General features: G+C 39.9%; 1 protein-coding gene across 1 annotated transcript in view; it reads right to left on the minus strand.

The window, feature by feature from the left end:
- Positions 1–18,872, minus strand: part of PROS1 (protein S) — a 224,672-nt gene that overhangs the window by 113,275 nt on the left and 92,525 nt on the right. The window contains exons 6-7 of the mRNA XM_053706038.1: positions 16,024–16,155; positions 2,890–3,015 (exon numbers count right to left, since the gene is read on the minus strand). Of these exons, the coding sequence (XP_053562013.1) occupies positions 2,890–3,015; positions 16,024–16,155 (258 nt within the window). The remainder of the gene's footprint in view (positions 1–2,889; positions 3,016–16,023; positions 16,156–18,872) is intronic.

An 18,872-nucleotide genomic window follows, 5' to 3' on the forward strand; every position in this document is an offset into this window, starting at 1 on the left:
TTTTTGACAGCTTTATTTGATAACTTAGGCGTATTTTTTCAGGTCCGCGGCGGCGAAGGTAGGCGAGCTTAGGCGGGCGTATTGGGCCGGCGAAGGCAGGAAAGTTGACACGATGATAACTACCCCCCATTGTTTTGCATTTCATATTTATAGACATCTACCTAAATGTATTATGTATTTACCAATGCCTGCAGATGCTAATGCTCAATAGCAGCTTAAGTCCTGCTAATTTGCTGGTAAATAGGCTTTTATTTTGACCTAATTAGCTAAAATAAAGCACATTTTTCTTTAAATTGTGACAAAATTGTTCACAAAAAAATTGTATTTTATCATAAACATAAAATTTGTATGTAAATTACACAGCAATACATCATACTAAATATGCACAGCATAAATCGTAATTTAAGTACACTGGATGTGTAAAAAACACTTTAACCCCTTAATGACAACTGACGTACCAGGTACGTCATGCAAAAACTAACTGTTAATGGCAATAGACGTACCTGGTACGTCAGTTGTCTAACAGAGTGCTGGAAGTGATCACAATCGCTTCCAGCAGCTCTGAGGGTATTGCAGTGATGCCTCGATATGGAGGCATCCTGCAATACCCCTTTACAAGCCTCCGATGCAGAGAGAGCCACTCTGTGGCCCTCTCTGCACCGGTAGTAATGGTGCCGATGGTGCCTTTGTCCGGTGGGAGGAGGGAGCGTGTGCGCGCGTGCACGTGAACGCGCGTGCACGTGCACACATTAGCCACACTGACACCAATGAAGGGAAGGAAGGAGAAAAAAAGTTAATTTTTTTTTTTTACATATAAAAGGATCTGGGAGGGGAGGGGGTGGGGGTATTGTGGGGGGGCTGCTACACTACAGAAATAATTAAAAATACAAATAAAAGTTATAAATACAATTAAAATAGTTTGGTTTGTGGGGCCAAACTGGGTACTGGCAGACAGCTGCCAGTACCCAAGATGGCGGTAATTAGGTAGGGGAGAGGGTTGGAGAGCTGGAGGGGGGATCAGGGAGGTTGGTGCTAAGGCAGGGGTCGATCACAACTAAAATATTTTATAATTTTTATTTAAAAAAAAAAAAAAAACTCTTTTATTTAGTACTGGCAGACTTTCTGCCAGTACTTAAGATGGCGGTAACAATTGTGGGGTGGGGGAGGGAAGAGAGCTGTTTGGGAGGGATCAGGGGGTGGGATGTGTCAGGTGGGAGGCTGATCTCTAAAATTAACCCTGCAAGCTCCCTACAAGCTACCTAATTTAACTCCTTCACTGCTGGGCATAATTCACGTGTGGTGCGCAGCAGCATTTAGCGGCCTTCTCTTTACCAAAAAGCAACGCCAAAGCCATATAAGTCTGCTATTTCTGAACAAAGGGGATCCCAGAGAAGCTTTTACAACAATTTCTGCCATAATAGCACAAGCTGTTTGTAAATAATTTCAGTGAGAAACCTAAAATTGTGAAAAATGTAAAGTTTTTTTTTTATTTGCTCGCATTTGGCGGTGAAATGGTGGCATAAAATATACCAAAATGGGCCTAGATCAATACTTGGGGTTGTCTACTACACTACACTAAAGCTAAAATTAACCCTACAAGCTCCCTACAAGCTACCTAATTAACCCCTTCACTCCTGGGCATAAAACATGTGTGGTGCGCAGCGGCATTTAGCGGCCTTCTAATTACCAAAAAGCAACCACAAAGCCATATAAGTCTGTTATTTCTGAAAAAGGGGATCCCAGAGAAGCATTTACAACCATTTGTGCCATAATTGCAGAAGCTGTTTGTAAATAATTTCAGTGGGAAACCTAAAGTTTGTGACAAAATTTGTGAAAAAGTGAACTTTTTTTTTTTTTTTTTTTTTTATCGCATTTGGCGGTGAAATGGTGGCATGAAATATACCAAAATGGGCTTAGATCAATACTTTGGGATGTCTTCTAAAACAAAATATATACATGTCAAGGGATATTCAGGTATTCCTGACAGATATCAGGGTTCCAAAGTAACTAGCGCTAATTTTGAAAAAAAGTGGTTTGGAAATAGCAAAGTGCTACTTGTATTTATTGCCCCATAAATTGCAAAAAAAGCAAAGAACATGTAAACATTGGGTATTTCTAAACTCAGGACAAAATGTATAATTTATTTAGCATGGGTGTTTTTTGGTGATTGTAGATGTGTAACAGATTTTGGGGGTCAAAGTTAGAAAAAGTGTGTTTTTCTTTCCATTTTTTCCTCATATTTTATCATTTTTTTTTAGTAAATTATAAGATATGATAAAAATAATGGTATCTTTAGAAAGTCCATTTAATGACAAGAAAAACGGTATATAATATGTGTGGGTACAGTAAACGAGTAAGAGGAAAATTACAGCTAAACGCAAACACTGCAGAAATGTAAAAATAGCCATTGTCATTAAGGGTAAGAAAATTGAAAAATGGTCCGGTCATTAAGGGGTTAAAATTTGTAGTTATAAGTAAAAAAAATAAAGCGTATTTCTATAGAAGACATCTCGCCATTCGCAGGGACAGACTCTTTTTTTAATAGAATTTCATGAGGTTGCCCCTGCGAGTGTTGGAGTAGAAAAAGACGTCTAGACCGGCACATTTTTTTAGAATTGGCCCCATAGGCTGAGACTGTCTTCTGCAGACTGCCTATGATTGCAGTAAAGGTATTAATCAACATACTATAATATACTAAACCAATAACTTGTTGGCAGTTGTACACCATTTTTCTATGGATTTACTTTCTGATAAAAATTGAGAGATTTTACACTTTAAAATGTGATAAAAAAAAAAAAAAAGCATAGGATTTAATTTAAGACTAAAGGCTAATATACTAGGTAACGTGCTTGATTTTGTGTTTCTGCACTAAAAAAAAAAAAATCATACCTTCACAGCTTTTTGTAGACGTGTTAAACTTATAACCGACACCACAATCACATTCATACTTTCCAGGGGTATTTTTGCATTGCGCAGTTCCACAGATGTGTGGATTCAATTCACATTCATTGTGATCTAAGAAAATAAAACATACAAACACAGTCAATAGTCTGACAATATCTACATCTGTTCTTAACATTGTCTAAAAGGGACAAAAAAATCTTACGGACGTTAGACAAATATAGGAAAAATAAAAAGGAAATTTATGCTCACCTGATAAATTGATTTCTTCTACGATACGACGAGTCCACGGATTCATCCTTTACTTGTGGGATATTATCCTCCTGCTAACAGGAAGTGGAAAAGAGCACCACAGCAGAGTTGTCTATATTGCTCCTCCCTTGACTCCACCCCCCAGTCATTCGACCGAAGGTATAGGAAGAAAAAGGAGAAACTAAAAGGTGCAGAGGTGACTGAAGTTTTAAACACAAAAATATAATCTGTCTTAAATTGACAGGGAGGGCCGTGGACGCGTCGTATCGTAGAAGAAATCAATGTATCAGGTAAGCATAAATTTCCTTTTCTTCTACTAGATACGACGAGTCCACAGATTCATCCTTTACTTGTGGGATACAATACCAAAGCTACAGGACACGGATGAACGGGAGGGACAAGACTGATACCTAAACAGAAGGCACCACTGCTTGAAGAACTTTTCTCCCAAAAATAGCCTCAGAAGAAGCAAAAGTATCAAATTTGTAAAAGGTATGAAGGGAGGACCAAGTTGCAGCCTTACAAATCTGTTCAACAGAAGCATCGTTTTTAAAAGCCCATGTGGTAGCCACCGCTCTAGTAGAATGAGCTGTAATTTTTTCAGAAGGCTGCTGTCCAGCAGTCTCGTATGCCAAACGGATAATGCTTTTCAGTCAAAAAGAAAGAGAGGTAGCCGTAGCTTTTTGACCCCTACGCTTTCCAGAATAGACAACAAATAGAGAAGATGTTTGATGGAAATCCTTGGTCGCTTGTAAGTAAAACTTCAAGGCACGAACCACATCCAAGTTATGTAACAGACGCTCCTTCTTAGAAGAAGGACTAGGACATAGAGAAGGAACAACAATTTCCTGATTAATATTCTTATTTGAAACAACCTTAGGAAGGAATCCAGGTTTAGTGCGCAAAACCACCTTATCAGAATGGAATATAAGCTAAGGCGAGTCGCATTGTAACGCAGAAAGCTCAGAAACTCCTCGAGGAGAAGAGATACCAACTAAAAACAGAACTTTCCAAGATAGAAGTTTAATATCTATGGAATGCATGGGTTCAAACGGAACCCCTTGAAGAACATTTAGAACTAAATTCAAACTCCATGGCGGAGCAACATGTTTAAACACAGGCTTGATTCTAACTAAAGCCTGACAAAACGACTGAACATCTGGGACATCTGCCAGATGCTTGTGTAGTAAGATTGACAAAGCAGAAATCTTTAAGGAACTAGCTGATAATCCATTCTCCAATCCTTCTTGGAGAAAGGACAAAATCCTAGGAATCCTGCTCTTACTCCATGAGTAGCCCTTGGATTCGCACCAATAAAGATATTTACGCCATATCTTATGGTAAATTTTCCTAGTGACAGACTTTTGAGCCTGAATCAAGGTATCAATGACCGACTCAGAGAATCCCTGCTTAGATAAAATCAAGCGTTCAATCTCCATGCAGTCAGTTGCAGAGAAATTAGATTTGGATGTTGGAACAGACCTTGAATGAGAAGATCCTGTCTCAGTGGCAGTTTCCACGGTGGCAGAGATGACATTTCCACCAGATCTGCATACCAAGTCCTGCGTGGCCACGCAGGTGCTATCAAGATTACCGAAGCCCTCTCCTGTTTGATTCTTGCAATCAGACGAGGTAGGAGAGGAAAAGGAGGAAACACATAAGCCAGGTTGAACGACCAAGGTACTGCTAGAGCATCAGTACTGCTTGAGGATCCCTTGATCTGGACCCGTAACAAGGAAGTTTGGCATTCTGACGAGATGCCATCAGATCCAATTCCGGTGTGCCCCATTGATGGATCAATGCTGCAAACACCTCCGGATGGAGCTCCCAATCCCCCGGATGAAAAGTCTGATGACTTAGAAAATCCGCTTCCCAGTTCTTCACTCCTGGTATATATATTGCTGATAGATGGCAAGAGTGAGTCTCTGCCCATTTGACCGAAGCCAGCTGAGGCCACGCTTGAAGCGCGTTGAATATTGCTCTCAGTTCCAGAATAGTTATTGGTAGTAGGGACTCCTCCTGAGTCCAAACACCCTGAGCCTTCAGGGAATTCCAGACTGCACCCCAGCCAAGAGGCTGGCGTCCGTCTTCACTATGACCCATGCTGGCCTGCGGAAGCACATTCCCTGGGACAGATGATCCTGTGACAACCACCAATGAAGAGAGTCTCTGGTCTCTAGATCCAAATTTATCCGAGGAGATAAATCCGCATAATCCCCATTCCACTGTCTGAGCATGCACAGCTGCAGTGGTCTGAGATGCAAGCAAGCAAACGGAACTATGTCCATTGCCGCTACCATTAACCCAATGACCTCCATACACTGCGCCACTGATGGCTGAGGAATGGAATGAAGTGCTCGGTAAGTAGTTAAGATCTTTGATTTTCTGACCTCCGTCAGAAAAATTTTCTTGTCTACCTAGTCTATCAGAGTTCCTAGGAATGGAACTCTTGTCAGAGTAACTAGTGAACTCTTTTTTATGTTCACCTTCCACCCGTGAGTTCACGATGTCCGTGTGAGATTTGGCTAGATGGTAAGTTGACGCCTGAATCAAAATATCGTCCAGATAGGGGGCCACTGCTATGTCCCGCGGCCTTAGAACCGCCAGAAGGGACCCTAGCACCTTTGTGAAGATTCTGGGAGCTGTGGCCAACCCGAAAGGAAGGGCCACAAACTGGTAATGTTTGTCCAGGAAGGCGAACCTGAGGAACTGGTGATGATCTTTGTGGATAGGAATGTGAAGATACGCATCCTTCAAATCCACGGTGGTCATATATTGACCCTCCTGGATCATTTTGGTAAAATTGTTCGTATGGTCTCCATCTTGAACGATGGGAAAAATTTGTTTAGACTTTTGAGATCTAAAATCGGTCTGAAGGTTCCCTCTTTTTTGGGAACCACGAACAGATTTGAGTAAAACCCCTGCCCTTGTTCTAATTTTGGAACTGGGCAGATTACACCCATGGTATATAGGTCTTCTACACAGCGTAAGAACGCCTCTCTTTTTGTCTGGTCTACAGACAAACATGAAAGATGAAATCTCCCTCTTGGGAGAGAATCCTTGAAATCTAGACAATACCCCTGGGTCACAATTTCTAATGCCCAGGAATCCTGAACGTCTCTTGCCCAAGCCTGAGCGAAGAGAGAAAGTCTGCCCCCTACTAGATCTGGTCCCGGAACGGGGGCTGCCCCTTCATGCTGTCTTGGTAGCAGCAGCGGGCTTCTTGGCCTGTTTACCTTTATTCCAGGTCTGGTTAGGTCTCTAGACTGACTTGGATTGTGCAAAGCTCCCCTCCTGCTTGGTGGCGGAGGAGGAAGTAGAGGAACCACCTTTAAAGTTTTGAAAGGAACGAAAATTATTCTGTTTGGTCCTCATTTTAACCGTCTTGACCTGAGGAAGGACATGACCTTTACCTTCAGTAATGTCGGAAATGATCTCCTGTAGTTCAGGTCCGAATAGGGTCTTACCCTTAAAGTGAATAGCTAAAAGCTTGGATTTAGATGACACATCAGCAGACCAAGACTTAAGCCATAACGCTCTACGCGCTAAAATGGCAACGCCTGCATTCTTTGCTGCTAATTTAGCCATTTGGAAAGCGGCATCTGTAATAAAAGAAATAGCTAACTTGAGAGCCTTAATTCTATCCATATATCATCATATATCATCTAATGGGGTCTCAACCTTAAGAGACTCCTCTAGGGCCTCAAACCAAAAAGCTGCTGCAGTAGTTACTGGAACAATGCACACTATAGGTTGTAGAAGAAAACCCTGATGAATAAACAATTTGTTTAGAAGACACTCTAATTTTTTATCCATAGGATCTTTAAAAGCACAACTGTCCTCAATAGGTATAGTTGTACGCTTAGCCAGGGTAGAAATAGCTCCCTCCACCTTAGGGACCGTCTGCCATGAATCCCGAATGGTGTCAGATATGGGAAACATTTTCTTAAAAGTAGGAGGGGGAGAGAACGGAATGCCTGGTCTATCCCATTCCTTAGTGACAATGTCCGAAATTCTTCTAGGGACTGGAAAAACATTAGTGTAAGTAGGGACCTCTAGATATTTATCCATTTTACACAATTTCTCTGGTGGGATGACAATAGGGTCACAATCATCCAGAGTCGCTAAAACCTCCCTGAGTGACAAGCGGAGGTGTTCAAGCTTAAACTTAAAGGCCGTCACATAGTCTGTTTGAGGGAACATCTTTCCTGAATCAGAAAGCTCTCCCTCAGACAGCAATTCCCCCACCCCCAAATCAGAACACTGTGAGGGTACATCGGAGATGGCCAATAAAGCATCAGAGGGCTCAGCATTTACTCTAATACCTGACCTGCTGCGCTTACCCTGTAAACCTGACAGTTTAGATAATACCTCTGTAAGGGTAGTAGACATAACTGCAGCCATATCTTGCAGGGTGAAAGAATTAGACACACTAGAAGTACTAGGCGTCACTTGAGCGGGCGTTAAAGGTTGTGACACTTGGGGAGAAGTAGATGGCATAACCTGATTCTCTTCTGACTGAGAATCATCCTGAGACATACTTTTATCAGCTAAAATATGTTATTTGCAATGTAAGGCCCTTTCAGTTCATGAGGGACACATTTTAAGTGGGGGATCTACAATGGCTTCTAAACACATGGAACATTGGCTTTCCTCAATGTTAGCAGGCTAGTAATGACCACAAACAGGCTTGAAAACACTTTATTTAGTGAAAAAAATAACAATCTGAAAAACGGTACTGCGCCTTTAAGAGAAAAAAAGCGTACAATTTTTCCAAAACTGCTCTAAAATGATATAATTATCCCAATTTTAGTATATATGTATCTAATCTTGCCAGCTAAGATTGCACCACAAGAAAAGGAATGCTTAACCCTTAATGGACAAGAACGTTGTTAAAAAAAAGTTATGAAATTAACCAATTAACCCCCTGCGCCTACCTGCCCTCAGGGGTCTGTAAAATCACTACTTCAATTAAACCAAATCTTTCCTTTGAGGCCCTCCGGATCTGGAGCTTGCTGCTTGCATGGGGAATTCAACTGTGAAACTGAGGCACAAAATTAGGCCCCGCCCATCTACATCGATGTCTCACTGCCTTGCAAAAACCGCTATAAAGCGGTCTAGAACCTAGTCATGTGGGTTTCCATATACCCAGGTCTAAAAGAAAGCCATGTGCACCCTTCATTGCCATCAAAAATAAAAACATTTGCTTTACACAAAAAAACGTTAATTGCCTTCCAAACATAAAATCGTTTGCCCAACAAACATTATGTCATCAGTGTCAACCATTTTTTCTGCCCAAAACATACAGGTCCCAGTAATACCCTTCTATTTCACATGTAGGATTACTGCTTACCCCTTCCCTTATGGGAATACTGTCAGCCAGTTCTGAAATAACACAGTCTCTCCAGAAAAAAATGACTGAACATACCTCAATGCTTGTAGCATGAAAAACGTTCCTCACACTGAAGTTTTTTAAGTACTCAGCCATTCTGTGGTAACTACTCTGGATCTTAGTGACAACTGCTAAGATCATCAGTCTCCAGGCAGAAATCTTCATCCATCTGCTGCCTGGGAAAAAATAGCACTCACTGGTACCATTTAAAATAAAAAAAGTCTTGCTTGAAGAAAATAAAAACTATCATTTTATCACCTCTTTCACTTTACCCTTCCTATTACTTAGTATAGGCAAAGAGAATGACTGGGGGGTGGAGTCAAGGGAGGAGCTATATAGACAGCTCTGCTGTGGTGCTCTTTGCCACTTCCTGTTAGCAGGAGGATAATATCCCACAAGTAAAGGATGAATCTGTGGACTCGTCGTATCTAGTAGAAGAAATAACTTGTAATTGACTGAGTTGACTGAGATAATATAGACTGGTAAGAAGAAAAAAATAACTAATACATTACATACAAAATAGTGCAATAAATATAAAATAAGACCTGACACCCCGAACAATTATCATTGACCATACAAAAATAATTAAAACACATTTAGTAATATACACGTGTTGTTAATCTACAATATATATTGGTGACTTACACATCTTTCTAATAAATGGGATATAGAGGTGCAGCTTGGTGATCCCTAATTCTACTCTCTCCCTCTGTGATATATATTTTGTGCATGATTCCATTGGAAAGAAAAACAATGTTAAATAAAGTTTAAAAAAACCTAACAAGAATGTGCAGCTAATAACTAGGGGCCGTTTTATTTAAAGGTCTCTGGGCTGGTGAGATTCAGTAAGAATGCTCGCCAATACTTCTATTTCCCTGGTGGAATTCTATAAAGCCAATTTTTACCCTGAAAACAAGGTGTCTCACTAAGAGGCGTATACTGCATTTTAGTATGGGAAGGAGATGTATAAATTACAAAAGTGCACAATGAAAAGTGTAATTTAAAAAATCATACAAAATTAATAACTGAACCATTAAAAACATAATTTATGTAAGAACTTACCTGATAAATTCATTTCTTTCATATTAACAAGAGTCCATGAGCTAGTGACGTATGGGATATACATTCCTACCAGGAGGGGCAAAGTTTCCCAAACCTTAAAATGCCTATAAATACACCCCTCACCACACCCACAAATCAGTTTAACGAATAGCCAAGAAGTGGGGTGATAAGAAAAAGTGCGAAGCATATAAAATAAGGAATTGGAATAATTGTGCCTTATAAAAAAAAAAATCATAACCACCACAAAAAAGGGTGGGCCTCATGGACTCTTGTTAATATGAAAGAAATGAATTTATCAGGTAAGTTCTTACATAAATTATGTTTTCTTTCATGTAATTAACAAGAGTCCATGAGCTAGTGACGTATGGGATAATGACTACCCAAGATGTGGATCTTTCCACACAAGAGTCACTAGAGAGGGAGGGATAAAATAAAGACAGCCAATTCCTGCTGAAAATAATCCACACCCAAAATAAAGTTTAACAAAAAACATAAGCAGAAGATTCAAACTGAAATCGCTGCCTGAAGAACTTTTCTACCAAAAACTGCTTCAGAAGAAGAAAATACATCAAAATGGTAGAATTTAGTAAAAGTATGCAAAGAAGACCAAGTTGCTGCTTTGCAGATCTGGTCAACCGAAGCTTCATTCCTAAACGCCCAGGAAGTAGATACTGACCTAGTAGAATGAGCTGTAATTCTTTGAGGCGGAGTTTTACCCGACTCAACATAGGCAAGATGAATTAAAGATTTCAACCAAGATGCCAAAGAAATGGCAGAAGCTTTCTGGCCTTTCCTAGAACCGGAAAAGATAACAAATAGACTAGAAGTCTTACGGAAAGATTTCGTAGCTTCAACATAATATTTCAAAGCTCTAACAACATCCAAAGAATGCAATGATTTCTCCTTAGAATTCTTAGGATTAGGACATAATGAAGGAACCACAATTTCTCTACTAATGTTGTTGGAGTTCACAACTTTAGGTAAAAATTCAAAAGAAGTTCGCAACACCGCCTTATCCTGATGAAAAATCAGAAAAGGAGACTCACACGAAAGAGCAGATAATTCAGAAACTCTTCTAGCAGAAGAGATGGCAAAAAGGAACAAAACTTTCCAAGAAAGTAATTTAATGTCCAATGAATGCATAGGTTCAAACGGAGGAGCTTGAAGAGCTCCCAGAACCAAATTCAAACTCCAAGGAGGAGAAATTGACTTAATGACAGGTTTTATACGAACCAAAGCTTGTACAAAACAATGAATATCAGGAAGAATAGCAATCTTTCTGTGAAAAAGAACAGAAAGAGCAGAGATTTGTCCTTTCAAAGAACTTGCGGACAAACCCTTATCCAAACCATCCTGAAGAAATTGTAAAATTCTCGGTATTCTAAAAGAATGCCAAGAAAAATGATGAGAAAGACACCATGAAATATAAGTCTTCCAGACTCTATAATATATCTCTCGAGATACAGATTTACGAGCCTGTAACATAGTATTAATCACGGAGTCAGAGAAACCTCTATGACCAAGAATCAAGCGTTCAATCTCCATACCTTTAAATTTAAGGATTTCAGATCCGGATGGAAAAAAGGACCTTGTGACAGAAGGTCTGGTCTTAACGGAAGAGTCCATGGCTGGCAAGATGCCATCCGGACAAGATCCGCATACCAAAACCTGTGAGGCCATGCCGGAGCTATTAGCAGAACAAACGAGCATTCCCTCAGAATCTTGGAGATTACTCTTGGAAGAAGAACTAGAGGCGGAAAGATATAAGCAGGATGATACTTCCAAGGAAGTGATAATGCATCCACTGCCTCCGCCTGAGGATCCCGGGATCTGGACAGATACCTGGGAAGTTTCTTGTTTAGATGAGAGGCCATCAGATCTATCTCTGGGAGCCCCCACAATTGAACAATCTGAAGAAATACCTCTGGGTGAAGAGACCATTCGCCCGGATGCAACGTTTGGCGACTGAGATAATCCGCTTCCCAATTGTCTACACCTGGGATATGAACCGCAGAGATTAGACAGGAGCTGGATTCCGCCCAAACCAAAATTCGAGATACTTCTTTCATAGCCAGAGGACTGTGAGTCCCTCCTTGATGATTGATGTATGCCACAGTTGTGACATTGTCTGTCTGAAAACAAATGAACGATTCTCTCTTCAGAAGAGGCCAAAACTGAAGAGCTCTGAAAATTGCACGGAGTTCCAAAATATTGATCGGTAATCTCACCTCCTGAGATTCCCAAACTCCTTGTGCCGTCAGAGATCCCCACACAGCTCCCCAACCTGTGAGACTTGCATCTGTTGAAATTACAGTCCAGGTCGGAAGAACAAAAGAAGCCCCCTGAATTAAACGATGGTGATTTGTCCACCACGTTAGAGAGTGTCGAACAATCGGTTTTAAAGATATTAATTGAGATATCTTCGTGTAATCCCTGCACCATTGGTTCAGCATACAGAGCTGAAGAGGTCGCATGTGAAAACGAGCAAAGGGGATCGCGTCCGATGCAGCAGTCATAAGACCTAGAATTTCCATGCATAAGGCTACCGAAGGGAATGATTGTGACTGAAGGTTTCGACAAGCTGTAATCAATTTTAGACGTCTCTTGTCTGTTAAAGACAGAGTCATGGACACTGAATCTATCTGGAAACCCAGAAAGGTTACCCTTGTTTGAGGAATCAAAGAACTTTTTGGTAAATTGATCCTCCAACCATGATCTTGAAGAAACAACACAAGTCGATTCGTATGAGACTCTGCTAAATGTAAAGACGGAGCAAGTACCAAGATATCGTCCAAATAAGGAAATACCACAATACCCTGTTCTCTGATTACAGACAGAAGGGCACCGAGAATCTTTGTGAAAATTCTTGGAGCTGTAGCAAGGCCAAACGGTAGAGCCACAAATTGGTAATGCTTGTCTAGAAAAGAGAATCTCAGGAACTGATAATGATCTGGATGAATCGGAATATGCAGATATGCATCCTGTAAATCTATTGTGGACATATAATTCCCTTGCTGAACAAAAGGCAATATAGTCCTTACAGTTACCATCTTGAACGTTGGTATCCTTACATAACGATTCAATAATTTTAGATCCAGAACTGGTCTGAAGGAATTCTCCTTCTTTGGTACAATGAAGAGATTTGAATAAAACCCCATCCCCTGTTCCGGAACTGGAACTGGCATAATTACTCCAGCCAACTCTAGATCTGAAACACAATTCAGAAATGCTTGAGCTTTCACTGGATTTACTGGGACATGGGAAAGAAAAAATCTCTTTGCAGGAGGTCTCATCTTGAAACCAACTCTGTACCCTTCTGAAACAATGTTCTGAATCCAAAGATTGTGAACAGATTTGATCCAAATTTCTTTGAAAAAACGTAACCTGCCCCCTACCAGCTGAACTGGAATGAAATGGAAAGTAGAGTTGATTTAGAAGCCATATCAGCATTCCAAGTCTTAAGCCATAAAGCTCTTCTGGCTAAGATAGCCAGAGACATAAATCTAACATCAACTCTAATAATATCAAAAATGGCATCACAGATGAAATTATTAGCATGCTGGAGAAGAATAATAATATCATGAGAATCACGATTTGTTACTTGTTGCGCTAGAGTTTCCAACCAAAAAGTTGAAGCTGCAGCAACATCAGCCAATGATATAGCAGGTCTAAGAAGATTACCTGAACATAGATAAGCTTTTCTTAGAAAAGATTCAATTTTTCTATCTAAAGGATCCTTAAACGAGGTACCATCTGACGTAGGAATGGTAGTACGTTTAGCAAGGGTAGAAATAGCCCCATCAACTTTAGGGATTTTGTCCCAAAATTCTAACCTGTCAGGCGGAACAGGATATAATTGTTTAAAACGTTTAGAAGGAGTAAATGAATTACCCAATTTATCCCATTCCTTAGCAATTACTGCAGAAATAGCATTAGGAACAGGAAAGACTTCTGGAATAACCGCAGGAGCTTTAAAAACCTTATCCAAACGTATAGAATTAGTATCAAGAGGACTAGAATCCTCTATTTCTAAAGCAATTAGTACTTCTTTAAGTAAAGAGCGAATAAATTCCATCTTAAATAAATATGAAGATTTATCAGCATCAATCTCTGAGACAGAATCCTCTGAACTAGAAGAGTCCAAAGAATCAGAATGATGGTGTTCATTTAAAAATTCATCTGTAGAGAGAGAAGATTTAAAAGACTTTTTACGTTTACTAGAAGGAGAAATAACAGACAAAGCCTTCTTTATGGATTCAGAAACAAAATCTCTTATGTTATCAGGAACATTCTGCACCTTAGATGTTGAGGGAACTGCAACAGGCAATGGTACATCACTAAAGGAAATATTATCTGCTTTAACAAGTTTGTCATGACAATTAATACAAACAACAGCTGGAGAAATAGCTACCAAAAGTTTACAGCAGATACACTTAGCTTTGGTAGATCCAGCAGGCAGTGGTTTTCCTGTAGTATCTTCTGGCTCAGATGCAACGTGAGACATCTTGCAATATGTAAGAGAAAAAACAACATATAAAGCAAAATAAATCAAATTCCTTATAAGACAGTTTCAGGAATGGGAAAAAAATGCCAAACATCAAGCTTCTAGCAACCAGAAGCAAATGAAAATGAGACTGAAATAATGTGGAGACAAAAGCGACGCCCATATTTTTTGGCGCCAAATAAGACGCCCACATTATTTGGCGCCTAAATGCTTTTGGCGCCAAAAATGACGCCACATCCGGAACGCCGACATTTTTGGCGCAAAATAACGTCAAAAAATGACGCAACTTCCGGCGACACGTATGACGCCGGAAACGGAAATGAATTTTTGCGCCAAAAAAATCCGCGCCAAAAATGACGCAATAAAATGAAGCATTTTCAGCCCCCGCGAGCCTAACAGCCCACAGGGAAAAAAGTCAAATTTTTGAGGTAAGACAAAATATGATAATTTAAAGCATAATCCCAAATATGAAACTGACTGTCTGGAAATAAGGAAAGTTGAACATTCTGAGTCAAGGCAAATAAATGTTTGAATACATATATTTAGAACTTTATAAATAAAGTGCCCAACCATAGCTTAGAGTGTCACAGAAAATAAGACTTACTTACCCCAGGACACTCATCTACATGTTTGTAGAAAGCCAAACCAGTACTGAAACGAGAATCAGTAGAGGAAATGGTAAATATAAGAGTATATCGTCGATCTGAAAAGGGAGGTAAGAGATGAATCTCTACGACCGATAACAGAGAACCTTATGAAATAGACCCCGTAGAAGGAGATCACTGCATTCAATAGGCAATACTCTCCTCACATCCCTCTGACATTCACTGCACGCTGAGAGGAAAACCGGGCTCCAACTTGCTGCGGAGCGCATATCAACGTAGAATCTAGCACAAACTTACTTCACCACCTCCCTTGGAGGCAAAGTTTGTAAAACTGATTTGTGGGTGTGGTGAGGGGTGTATTTATAGGCATTTTAAGGTTTGGGAAACTTTGCCCCTCCTGGTAGGAATGTATATCCCATACGTCACTAGCTCATGGACTCTTGTTAATTACATGAAAGAAAAAACACTCAGGAAAAAATTGTTAAAGTGCATCAAAAATCGTTACAAAATTGTTCAACAAAAATAGTATTTTGAGAGAGAGAATAGTGGCCGCCCTTGGATAACCAGAAAAGTAAAAAATACTCTAAAAAGAGTAAATGTACTCTTACACAATATGTAACAGAAACAGTTGATAAAATAGACTATCCTTAATATGATATCAAAATAAGAGTGTTCGTAATATATAAAACAATAGCGAACCAATCCTAGTAGGAATTAATCACAATCAAATGAAATCAGATATAATGGCATAACAATTCAGTCAATATTGGTCTCAACAAGTCTGATATTGGTAGACTAGTAGTCCCAAGTAGAAGTGATTTTGTTGATATAACAGTGGTACGGTGGAAGAATCAAAGTCAAGGCAGCTATCTGTATCAGGATCAAGACCCAGATCCTGGATCAAAAATCTGTCAGCAGACTGACATCCAATGGCTACTCCGCAATATTTGGTGGAGCACCTCCATTGGTGCACTAGAGGCAAACTGGGATCAAACAGTCACCAAGTAGACTGATAACCAGTGATGCAGGAGCTCCCAGCAGTCCAGGAAAGTGGACAACAAATGGTAATAGGTATGGCAGCAGGTGGTAATAAGGAATGGCAGCAAATGGTAAGTATAAAAAAACGTACTTAATTAAAATATAAAATACTAGCAACGTGTTTCTCATCCAACCAGTGGATGTTCTATCATAGGAATATAAATTTAAACAAGAAAGCACTGTAACAATTTTTAAAAAATATTGAACATTTTTAGATGGAACAAAGAACGTTTTAGTTTTATGTCCCTTTAAAGTTATAGCGTCAATACCTTTGCAATCTTGTTTATTAGCATCCAAATAATACCCATCCTCACAAAGGCAGCGATAACTTCCCAGCAGATTGACACAAGTCTGACTGCATCCTCCGTTTGCATTCTGTGAGTCTTCACATTCATTCATATCTAGAAAAACACAAATAGAAAATATGATGCTGAAATTGTAAAAGCTTTATTAACTTTTTTATAAGAGTACACTAGAACATAGTAAAATACGTGACTTTTGGAATCTATAGGGATTATCAAAATTAGAGAAAAAATGGTTTTTTAGAGTCCACAAATATAGGTTATTAAGCAATCAGTTACCGCTATATAGAGTCTAAAATAAGTGATGGAAATTGAAAATCAGTTTATAGAAACATTTTGAAAATTAAATTCATTATTTGATTAGGACACTATGGCCTAGATTTGGAGTTTGGCGGTAAAAGGGCTGTTAACGCTCCGCGGGCTTTTTTCTGGCCGCACCATAAAATTAACTCTGGTATCGAGAGTTCAAACAAATGCTGCGTTAGGCTCCAAAAAAGGAGCGTAGAGCATTTTTACCGCAAATGCAACTCTCGATACCAGCGGTGCTTACGGACGCGGCCAGCCTCAAAAACGTGCTCGTGCACGATATCCCCATAGGAAACAATGGGACTGTTTGAGCTGAAAAAAAACCTAACACCTGCAAAAAAGCAGCGTTCAGCTCCTAACGCAGCCCCATTGTTTCCTATGGGGAAACACTTCCTACGTCTGCACCTAACACCCTAACATGTAGCCCGAGTCTAAACACCCCTAACCTTACACTTATTAACCCCTAATCTGCCGCCCCCGCTATCGCTGACACCTGCATATTTTTTTAACCCCTAATCTGCCGCTCCGTAAACCGCCACAACCTACGTTATCCCTATGTACCCCTAATCTGCTGCCCTAACATCGCCGACCCCTAGATTATATTTATTAACCCCTAATCTGCCCCCCACAACGTCGCCGACACCTGACTACACTTATTAACCCCTAATCTGCCGAGCGGACCTGAGCGCTACTATAATAAAGTTATTAACCCCTAATCCGCCTCACTAACCCTATCATAAATAGTATTAACCCCTAATCTGCCCTCCCTAACATCGCCGACACCTACCTTCAATTATTAACCCCTAATCTTCCGAGCAGAGCTCACCGCTATTCTAATAAATGTATTAACCCCTAACGCTAAGTCTAACCCTAACACTAACACCCCCATAACTTAAATATAATTTACATCTAACGAAATTAATTAACTCTTATTAAATAAATGATTCCTATTTAAAGCTAAATACTTACCTGTAAAATAAATCCTAATATAGCTACAATATAAATTATAATTACATTGTAGCTATTTTAGGATTAATATTTATTTTACAGGCAACTTTGTAATTATTTTAACCAGGTACAATAGCTATTAAATAGTTAAGAACTATTTAATAGTTACCTAGTTAAAATAATAACAAATTTACCTGTAAAATAAATCCTAACCTAAGATATAATTAAACCTAACACTACCCTATCAATAAAATAATTAAATAAACTACCTACAATTACCTACAATTAACCTAACACTACACTATCAATAAATTAATTAAACACAATTGCTACAAATAAATACAATTAAATAAACTAGCTAAAGTACAAAAAATAAAAAAGAACTAATTTACAAAAAATAAAAAAATATTTACAAACATAAGAAAAATATTACAACAATTTTAAACTAATTACACCTACTCTAAGCCCCCTAATAAAATAACAAAGCCCCCCAAAATAAAAAATTCCCTACCCTATTCTAAATTAAAAAAGTTACAAGCTCTTTTACCTTACCAGCCCTGAACAGGGCCCTTTGCGGGGCATGCCCCAAGAATTTCAGCTCTTTTGCCTGTAAAAGAATAAATACAATACCCCCCCCCAACATTACAACCCACCACCCACATACCCCTAATCTAACCCAAACCCCCCTTAAATAAACCTAACACTAAGCCCCTGAAGATCTTCCTACCTTGTCTTCACCATACCAGGTTCACCGATCCGTCCTGGCTCCAACATCTTCATCCAACCCAAGCGGGGGCTAGACATCCACTGAAGAAGTCCAGAAGAGGGTCCAAAGTCTTCCTCCTATCCGGCAAGAAGAGGACATCCGGACCGGCAAACATCTTCATCCAAGCGGCATCTTCGATCTTCTTGCATCCGGTGCGGAGCGGGTCCATCTTGAAGCAGGCGACGCGGATCCATCCTCTTCTTCCGTTGTCTCCCGACGAATGACGGTTCCTTTAAGGGACGTCATCCAAGATGGCGTCCCTTGAATTCCGATTGGCTGATAGGATTCTATCAGCCAATCGGAATTAAGGTAGGAATATTCTGATTGGCTGATGGAATCAGCCAATCAGAATCAAGTTCAATCCGATTGGCTGATCCAATCAGCCAATCAGATTGAGCTCACATTCTATTGGCTGATCGGAACAGCCAATAGAATGCGAGCTCAATCTGATTGGCTGATTGGATCAGCCAATCGGATTGAACTTGATTCTGATTGGCTGATTCCATCAGCCAATCAGAAAATTCCTACCTTAATTCCGATTGGCTGATAGAATCCTATCAGCCAATCGGAATTCGAGGGACGCCATCTTGGATGACGTCCCTTAAAGGAACCGTCATTAGTCGGGAGACAACGGAAGAAGAGGATGGATCCGCGTCGCCTGCTTCAAGATGGACCCGCTCCGCACCGGATGGAAGAAGATTGAAGATGCCGCTTGGAGAAGATGTTTGCCGGTCCGGATGTCCTCTTCTTGCCGGATAGGAGGAAGACTTTGGAGCCTCTTCTGGACCTCTTCAGC

The sequence above is a fragment of the Bombina bombina genome, chromosome 3, assembly GCF_027579735.1.
Source record: "Bombina bombina isolate aBomBom1 chromosome 3, aBomBom1.pri, whole genome shotgun sequence".
Taxonomy (NCBI): Eukaryota; Metazoa; Chordata; class Amphibia; order Anura; family Bombinatoridae; genus Bombina; species Bombina bombina.